The following is a 10,010-nucleotide window of genomic DNA, read 5'->3' as shown; positions in this document are numbered from 1 at the left end:
ACAAGTCAAATATTATTTAAGCTTTACATTGTATTATGTGATGGCTGCATCTCAGTGAATTTTGCACTAAGCTGTCCTGGCTGAGTGATTTGGCAGTATTGGTCTAAAAGTGCAATGTCAACTTTCCAAACAAGTAAGCTTAACCTACTGCACGGAAAGTTTACTCTTACAACACTTGGAAAGGGCTATATATTACATGTCACAATAAATATAAAGATAAGCTGTGTTCCAATGGATCCAGAGTAGTTATTTAGTCTCAAGCTCTTAATACTTTCACTGGTTAAACATTTATAAAACCCACTGACAGACTTAACCACTTTCAACCTGGCATCTCTACAGTATTTGGGGATTTTCACAATGTGTTGCACTGCGACATGTGAGGTTGTAAATCGGGTACTTGTGCATGACACTATATTGTAGGATCAAGTATAACATGATACAGCATTCATTTATGAAAGAAAACAAATCCTAACTGTCCTTCCTTGTTCATTATTGGGAGGATTTCATACACCAGAATATAATCCAAAAAAGGCCCAACATCTTTCCAGATACAAGGTTTCTGCCCGACAGTGACGATTACTTTCCCCAGTGTTGTATTTAGCTTATAGCCAACTAACCAGTAGCCAAGTAATGGTAGCCTGTCTGTTATCCCCTTTTGAACAAAGGAATTTAAATGTGGTGTAGTGATTACTATTTTCGAAATCCCGGATACAAAGCAGCCGGAATGAGTTTTTTCAGACGGGTGGCTGGCGTCTCCCTTAGGGATAGATAGGGTGAGAAGTCCAGTGGCCCGGGAGAGACTGAGTAGAACCATTTCTCTTTATGTGGAAAGGAGCCATTTATGGTGGTTTGGGCATCTAGTACAGATGCTTGCCGAGTGTCTCCCTGGGGAGGTCCTTTGGTCACGTCCCACTGGGAGGAAGCCCCGGGGCAGACCAAGGGTCCATCCTGCCTTTAGAACGCCGCGGGATCCCAGCATGAAGTGGCTAATGTTGCCCGGGAAAGGGAAGTCTGGAGCTCTCTGCTAGAACTTCTGCGCCTATGATCCGGCTCCGGATAAGCAGTTGAAGATGGATGGATGGAATTTAAATGTTTTTAGGCTAAAATGTGTCCGGTCAAGCAGACTTGAGCTGAAACAGGAGCATCAATTGGTATCCTCAAGCCTCTTTTTTGTGACCATCATCGCCCTCTTGATCTGCTCAAATGACACGAACATCACTACATTCCAAGACCCCAGCCTCAGAAATGACGGCACAAATCTACACATGACAGGGACAATAAACACACAAGTCTGTTGCTCAGAGGTTCACATTTTGCACCTGTTAACTGTGGAACCAGAATGGTGCTATAACCTTGCCTTACAGAGTGAATAGTGGAAGAAGTACTCAGATTTGTTTTACTTAGTAGAAGTAGCAATACCACAATGTAATATATATATATATATATATATATATATTCCATACAAGTAAAAGCCCTGTATTCAACGTATTTACTTGAATAAAAGTACAAAAGTGTTGGCATCAAAATCTACATGAGGTACCAAAAGTAAAAGTAGGCTACCTACTCTGTATGCAGAATTTTGCTTTTTATGATTTATAATTTTTATGAAGAAATGAGAACATTTACAGCACAACGCCCAAAGATGTGGGTATTGAGGGTATTTGGGAAAGACAATTTACCCTTTGTAGAAAGCTGTTGGCCCCTCTTTGGTCATCATGGTCCATGAACAGTTGATGGCGCTGCGGTACTGGCCGGGTGGGGAGTTCATGTAGCGCGTCTTCACCACGTCAACCGGAGAAGCAATCACTGTGGTCACAAAGCCAGCACCGAACGCAGATAGGAAATGACACGGCAGATTGTCTGCAGAGAGAGAATTTAAAGAGAAGTTATTTACTGTCCTTATTTTCTTTATCAACAAATTGAAAAGTAGGCGAAAAGTGGGTGGAAAAAGTACTCCATTTATTTTTACTTAAGTAAAAGTATCAATACTGCAATGTAGAAATACTCCATTACAAGTAAAAGTCCGGAATTCTAAATTCACTTGAGTAAAAGTACAAAAGTATTGGCATCAACATGTACTTAAAGTACCGAAAGTAAAAAGTACTTGTTATGCAGAATGTCCCATTTTACAAGTTTTCAAATGTATAAAAATCTTTTGAAAATAGCTTTCTACGAGCTCACAAGAACTTGTATATAGGGCTGAAGTGGGTAAAGTATGTTTTGTAAAATTGTAATAATAATCTAAATCTACAAAGTAACTAAAGTTTTCAAATAATTGTAGTGTATATCTATTATATGTCTATATATTATATTATATTATAAAAGTATTATATTTGCCTCTGAGATGTAGTGGAGTAGAAGTGAAAGTACTGATCATTTGAAATACCCCAGTAAAGTAAAAATATTTGTTCTCGGCCGAGCTATACAGCAAAGCAATGTATATATATCATTATGTAACCATGATCTGATGGGGCAATACTTTCTCATGAAGATAGGCCTAAATGTTTATTAACTATTTCCAGTACTACTGTACTACTGTACTGTACAAGCCTGCCCTCTGTTATCAGCTCAGAGGATACAATAGTCAAAAGGACAAGAGGGTGTGTAGCATGTGGACCAATCAGATGTCTCACTCAGGGTTGCCAACCGCCCCTTGAAATAAGGAATCGTCCCTTATTTGGAAACTAAAAGACTGTATCGCTTATTGAACTGATAAGGGACACACTTTGTTCCTTATTTTTGGGGATCAATCAATGACACACATCTTACAAGTTCAAACAGCTCATATACATACATGTGTACTATAATACAGGGTGTTAATATAATAAATTAATACATACAACTGTACATACAGTATAGTGAGATTTTATCTTTATCTGGGAAATGAAAAATAAGAGACACACCTTTAAATTTCAGGTAGCTGGCAAACCTACTTGGTGTGTGTGTGTGTGTGTGTGTGTGTGTGTGTGTGTGTGTGTGTGTGTGTGTGTGTGTGTGTGTGTGTGTGTGTGTGCGTGTGTGTGTGTGTGCACTAACCAGACAGAAGTTTGTGTTTCAGGATGGCCTCCTTGATGAGGTCGTAGGTGACCAGTTCTGTGCAGTTGACCAGGGCATTTCTTGTGATGTTGGGTAGTGTGCCTGGAGAAGCAGTATGGCATAAAGACCGATCATTCAACACGTGATATAATACTACTGCCTCTGTTGTCACCTACTGTAACAATCACTAAGCATGCCACTGCTGCAATTAATACTAAACCAGTACTATGTTGGATTATTGATGTGCTTCACTATTGCTGAATCTCTCTTTTCCCCCCCTTGTGTACACAAATGCTGAGAGGGAGAGTCCACTTTCGTAGCAACGAAAGTGGAGAGATAACAGGAGAGATCACATTTAATGCAGAGATGGGGGTCTTACCACCAATAACAATTATCCATAAAGAACATGGCACCAGTAGAAAATAGTCCCTTTCTCTTTTTTCTCCACTTTTGATTGTTCACTGCCCTACAAAGCAATAGAGTAAAAACTGTGTGAGTACAGTATCTCCTGTCCTGCCATGTATCATTGAATCACAACTGAATGGTATACAGTGTATTTAGGTTTTTAGTGCATTTGAAACAAATAGTTCATGAAACAGGGGGGAAAATGTTCCATAGTATGACCTCCTAAGGTAGATTTTTTATGGCTGATTTTGAACATTTTAATACATAACATTTTCAATGCGGGAAAATAAAGTCCTCGACCTTTACTGATGTCCTTATCCAGAGTGACAAAGAACAAGTGAGCAGGCAAAGGTTTCACTGGCTCATGTACATTGCAAAATGAAATGAAATGCACGTTGACACAAACTACATCCTATATCCAGTCATGTGCTGCCTCTCCAGTGTTCTGTGTGACCTCTGGGGCCTGCAGTATACCTTTCCAAAGCCCACGCATGCCCTCGTTCTGGAAGATGTGTTTGTAGGCCTGCATGGTTCCGGTGTAACGCCGGGCCACTCCGTCCAGGTTCATTTGGGCCTGGAATCGAACCTTCACCACATCAGTGGGCTGGGCGAATGACACTGCCATGGCTCCCGTGGTGCAACCGGCCAGGATACGTATCAGTATGCTTGCGTCTTTGGAAGTGGGAACATAATTAGTTTGAGTCCCTCATGACACTGTGAAGTTTCTTTGCATGAATATAATCATTTTCTTAGACGTTTCTTAGGTGTCGATTACAGTGGGAAAACAGCAGTCATTTCTATCCTATACGCTCCAATATTCTGACATACAGAATCTCCATTAATTGTGAACAGATTCAGACTCTTATCAACACTTAGCAGGTAATCGTCACACAGTGAAAAAGAAAAAACATTACCAACAAATAATCTACCTATTTACCTGATATCCAAACATTCACATGGTTCAAGTAGTACGTATGTGTTGTAAATGCACAGTAAAGGAATACTTTGCTTTGTTTTCAGATCACACAGACAGAGGTTCAGCAAGGACAGCGGAATGAATGGTAAAAAGAAGAGGAAGAAAACTTAAATAAGGTAAGCCTAATCATAAATGATAAGGTCCCTTGCATAAATAAAACATAGCAACATTGTGTAAGTCTGTTATTTAAATAAAATAAAACTGAAATTGTACTAATTTGAACCCCAAACATAAAACACTGTGGCACTTTTCTGTCATCAAACATGAGTCATGAGGACCGGATTATGTCCGGATAATGTGAACGCTTGTTTTCTATTGTTGTATTGTTTATTGGATCTTGTTTAGTCGATACACTTATTTGTTTTAGCTCCTGTTCATTTGATTTTGCTATTTTGTCTCATCTGTTTAAGGAAATAGGTAGCTGATAGCGCTAGGTATACTCTTGGTTGCTTGTGTTTTGCAGAAAATGCACTTAAGACGTCTGGTGATTAGTAGTTTTCGTTCCCTACCTATGTTGAATGCACTTATTGTACGTCGCTTTGGATAAAAGCGTCTGCTAAATGACTGTAATGTAATGTCTGCTAAATGACTGTAATGTAATGTCTGCTAAATGACTGTAATAATGGAAATTGAGCACAACAAAATGATCTTGAATGTTTTATCTCATATCCTCCATCCCTAATGGTAACTGTTGTCGCTTACTGTCTTTGCCACCAGTGTAGAAATTCTTGACGTTGTCATAAAGGCCGATTCTGATGGAGGCGAAGCACGTTTGTCTCTGTAGCCCAGCAACCAGACCATTATAAAGAGACCTGGGGCCCTCAGTTTTTATCATGGTACTAATTGTCCCAAAAACCCCTCTGTAGCGGATGTTTTTGGCCGCCTCCACGCTTTTCTCTCCCTGAATCTGGAGGAAGTAAAGAGATGATCAGTATTAGACAGAGACAGTCTACAGGAGTAAAGATTGAAATTATACAACCTTTGTAGTGGATGACAGCATCACAGTACTCTGTGACAACTGTATTGTCAGCTTGCCATTACCAAGTACAATAATAAGTCAAGGGCAATAGGGAAATATCATTCATTTTTGTCAGTGTGATAAAAAAAAAGGTGTTTATAAAAACTCTACTTGTTTTAAAGTACTAGAGATGGATAAACAAATATCCGTCCTAAGGTGTCTTTGGTACTGAGCAGATAATGTAGCCTACCTGTAGTCTGACTTTGGCTGTGTCCAGAGGGAAAGTGACCAGGTCCGCTATGCAGGCAGCTGCCCCAGCACTTGCCATCTTCACCCCCAGGGGAGGGGGCACATCTGACGGCTTAAATCCCACCATGGTTCCCTGTTACTAGTAGGGGGACATGCACATTCATACATACAGCATATGGGGTTATCTAGGGTTGTTACAAAAAATACATCATATACAAGTTCATAGCTTATAAAACGGTCAGAAATCTCTTGAGTCAAAAGCTAGTATTAATTCAATAATCGTCTCTAATTAGTTTTATCATTATACTGTAGTTTCAGTCTAACAACTACTGTATCTATCTCCCCATCAAAGTTCAGATTGCTATGTCATAAAACAATAAAACAGAAACCCACTTACACTTAAAAGTTTCTCTTAAAGGTGTTAAATCCTTTAAGTCCTTCCTTGTTCGTTACTGGGAGGATTTCATACACCAGAACATAATCCAAAAAGGGCCCAACATCTTTCCAATCTGTATTTATATATCCTGTCTAGCTCACTTTTTTTTATGACATACTCAGAGAGGCGGTGCCGTGTACAAGACCTGTACAAAATCAAAGTCCACCTTCTGTCAGAAAGTCAATGTTCAGTTTACCCCAGTGCAGTGCACTACAAACTTGTTCTATTTTGTTACATCAAGCTGCTGACGAAGGCTGTGATGAAAGCTCTATGCTTTCATCAGAGTACACCCAATGGAAATGATGCTAGTATGGCCCAAGTTCTTACTCCAATCCAACCTTTGATGCCAATAGTGGCGGACACTCACAAGGCCACTGGTACACCCACAACCAAGGAGGGAATGCAAGTTCACTTGCTTTACATGTATACAAAAACAGCATCTTTCTTGAGCAGAGCGAAAATGCTGGTTTCAGACTGTAACCTGATTGTCTCAGAATAAAAGATTTGATACTTATGTAATGTTATAATGTCCAAAAAGTATTTCTAATTATTCAAAAAAGAAAAAGAAAAATCCCCACATTTTTCACAATTACAAAGTGGCATTTAGGTATGAACAAAGAGTGTCCCTTGTGCTCAATAATGAAGTAATTATTTACTGCAGGGGTCTTCAACAGGGGGTCCTCAGGGTTACTACAGGGGTGTCGCCAAATATTTGTGTGATATATTTATTTTTACATTAACCACTTGAACCCTAGCATCCCTTTTCTGAGGAGAACTTTAGCCAACAATAATAGCACATCTACAAGCCCACAATGCCGTTGAGAACGTAAGAGAGCGTAGAAGAAGAAGAGGCGTAAGAGAACCCATTTATCGCTTCAGTTTTATATTGTTACAATTCTGTCTGCTCTTTTTTGTTTTTGTTTTATCACTTCCAATTGTATGTGTTTATCATGTATCATGTATTAGCTCTCTCATCTGATTGGACGTAATTGGTATCCAAAACTGAAAATGAAACACTCTATAGCAGGGGTTTTCAACTGATTGTGAACCAGGGACCACCACCCTGACTAAGAATCAACCTGGGGACCACTGTTGTGTTGGGTGGGGATATGAGCTAAGATTAGTGCTTTGGTAACACTTGCTATGCATGCGTCCCATGTCTATACATCCCTCTGTTTCTCAACCAATGGTCCATGGACTACACGGACACGTGATTATATTATTCCTAATAATGACTCCATCAGGCAATCCGGTACACTTCCCCTTCTTGAGATTCTCCCTTTTCTGTGGAATTTCTTGACCTCCGACTTCCTAGTAACTGACAACATTTACATGTCATCAGAGGTCACCAGGTATATGCACTGTTCCGTGGAACAAGAAGAAAAAAACATTTTGCAACATGGTCAGGGACCACATGCAAGGCCATCATTGTGCCTAACCATTACAAATGAATAACCAATTATAACACTGAACACTGACTTATGTTATGATACATGTACTGTTGATGTAGAACTAGCTAAAATCCCAAATAAGACAGTTTAAAAGTGAGCCTGCAAATGTATAAATGCTGGGAGGGAGAGTCCATTTCTTATACTAGGCCAGATATAGATTTAAGGATAAGAGTATCTGATAAGTGACAACATTTTATTGGTTGTCAATTACAAAGCATATCTGAGTGTCTTGGAACACGTGAGTGGGTATGGGTTCAGTGTCTTGCAGCATGTAAGCGGGTAGGGGTTCAGTCTCTTGCAACATGTAAGCGGGTATGGGTTCAGTGTCTTGCAGCATGTAAGCGGGTAGGGGTTCAGTGTCTTGCAACATGTAAGCAGGTAAGGGTTCAGTGTCTTACAGCATGTAAGCGCGTATGCGTTCAGTGTCTTGCAACATGTAAGCGGGTAGGAGTTCAGTGTCTTGCAACATGTAAGCGGGTATGGGTTCAGTGTCTTGCAACATGTAAGCGGTAGGGGTTCAGTGTCTTGAAACATGTAAGCGGTAGGGGTTCAGTGTCTTGCAACATGTAAGCGGGTATGGGTTTAGTGTCTTGCAATATGTAAGCGAATAGGGGTTCAGTTTCTTGCAACATGTAAGCGGGTAGGGGTTCAGTTTGTTGCAACATGTAGGCGGGTAGGGGTTCATTGTCTAGCAATATGTGAGTGGGTAAGGGTTCAGACGGCATCTTGCAATATGTGACCAGGCAGGGGTTCAGTATCTTGAGTAGAATGAACAGTACATATGACCGTAGCAGGGGTCAAACTGGTGACCTTTGTCTTCATGCAAAAGTAGCAACAATCTACTGTAGTTCTTTTCACCGGTTTGCACCAACAAAGGTGCAAAGTATAAATAAATTAAACTAAACTGATGTCTGTTAATGCAGGGCTATTAATTCAACAAGTTGACACAAACACCCTAAATAAGGCATATACACAAAATACCCTAAGATATGTATGTGCACTGTGTGCTTGCATAAACAAGAGACTGTTTTACGTCATTAACATCGAAATGGAAATGGGTAAAAAACAAATAAGCGTAAAAAATGGAGGGAAAAACATTGGTCAACAGAGCTATGACGCGAATACGCGGCTGAAGTTCATTCAGGAGCAGATAAGAAGCCTTGCATCACAGAGTTACTTTCACTTAGCAGCTCAGCTGTAAGAACCATTGCCCCCATTTCGTAACATTGCTTCCCAATCCTACGCCAGTGCTGAGCAGCACAGATAGCACTAACCGGAGTCGTTAAAGAGGGATTTTGTGGCTGAAGATGAAAGGGGAGATTGTACACGGTAAAAACCTGAGTGCTAGAAATGGATAAATTAACACTGAGCATTTTACTGTGTGACGTAGAGGAAGTGCATGGAAACAATGACTGCTAGTACAGATGGCTACAGTATATTCATCAGAGGCCCATTTCACTGTAGTTTCTCAAAGGGGAGGAAGTGCAGATGAATAGACACAAATAAAAAGCAACCATGAGGCAAATATTGATACAAATGACCATATTAGCTGACAAATCTTAGAAAATGGGGGTGGAGGGGCAGATGGCTGATCTTTCACAGGTTGAAATTATGGGGAAAGTGAAAAAGAGAATTATAGTACAAATGGCTGCACAAATGATATAAACTAAAGTAGATCATAGTTATAGACTACATTACAATATATAATAAATAACAATCATAGAAAGAAACACTTTGTTGTCTTACTATTCCAATCAGTTACATTAACTACAATCCAGGAGTGTGTATTTGTGCACTATCCCTAAGGCACAAATACAAAATGTTTTTGTGTACTCATCCTTCAAGCTTCATTTGATCATATTATGAACTTTGACCCTCAGATAAGATGCATGCTATGACCTGTGGAGGAAGGAGAAGGAGAGGTCAATTCATGAAATCACAATAGACTGGTCAAAACAAATGACATCAACACTCAAACCTGTTTCTGACCATTTAGGTTGCAGCTGGTGTTTCTGATGAACCTTTTGAACCCAAATAGCAAAAACAGCCCATCAACAAGCTAACAACATGCCACAATGCGTCATGAAGTGGCCTTGTAAATTGGCTGTCTTCACCAACATTTTTTTTTTAAAGTTCTGAATTATAACTATATATAACTATATTTTCAACCCCATGTTGAAAGTGGTTAATGATTGCTTACCACGATATCTCAGAGGGTTGCACTGAATTGTACGTATCTAGAACTGGGCAGAATCATCGGACAGTCAGCTGTGATTGGTCAACCTCAGCCACATCCCCAGATGTTTGGCCCATGAGAGGCCAGGGCACAGAGATAGAGACATAATGAGGAGAGAAAGGGAGACACAGATAGTGGGAGAGAAAGTAGAACTTTGTAATGATCAGTTCTGCATGGCTGCCTGTCAATTAGGAGTGTAACAATACCAGACACACGCATGCATGCATTCAGCTGCCGACAGAAAACCTCACCTTCGAATACTG

At 40.0% G+C, this 10,010-nt stretch overlaps 1 protein-coding gene across 1 annotated transcript; it reads right to left on the bottom strand.

Annotated features, from left to right (window-relative positions):
* Positions 1 to 51: 51 nt before the first annotated feature.
* ucp1 (uncoupling protein 1) lies at positions 52 to 5,751 on the bottom strand (the record flags this gene model as incomplete). The annotated part of the gene is made up of 6 exons (XM_084086062.1): positions 52 to 1,259; positions 1,680 to 1,860; positions 3,037 to 3,138; positions 3,916 to 4,113; positions 5,120 to 5,324; positions 5,626 to 5,751. 6 exons carry the CDS (start codon positions 5,749 to 5,751, stop codon positions 1,145 to 1,147), a joined length of 927 nt encoding a protein of 308 aa, XP_083942188.1. The 3' UTR covers positions 52 to 1,144.
* Between the last annotated feature and the right edge of the window lie 4,259 nt (positions 5,752 to 10,010).

The sequence above is a fragment of the Gymnoscopelus microlampas genome (assembly GCF_963454915.1).
Source record: "Gymnoscopelus microlampas genome assembly, chromosome: 2".
Lineage (NCBI taxonomy): Eukaryota > Metazoa > Chordata > Actinopteri > Myctophiformes > Myctophidae > Gymnoscopelus > Gymnoscopelus microlampas.
This window is presented reverse-complemented; position numbering and strand designations above follow the sequence as displayed.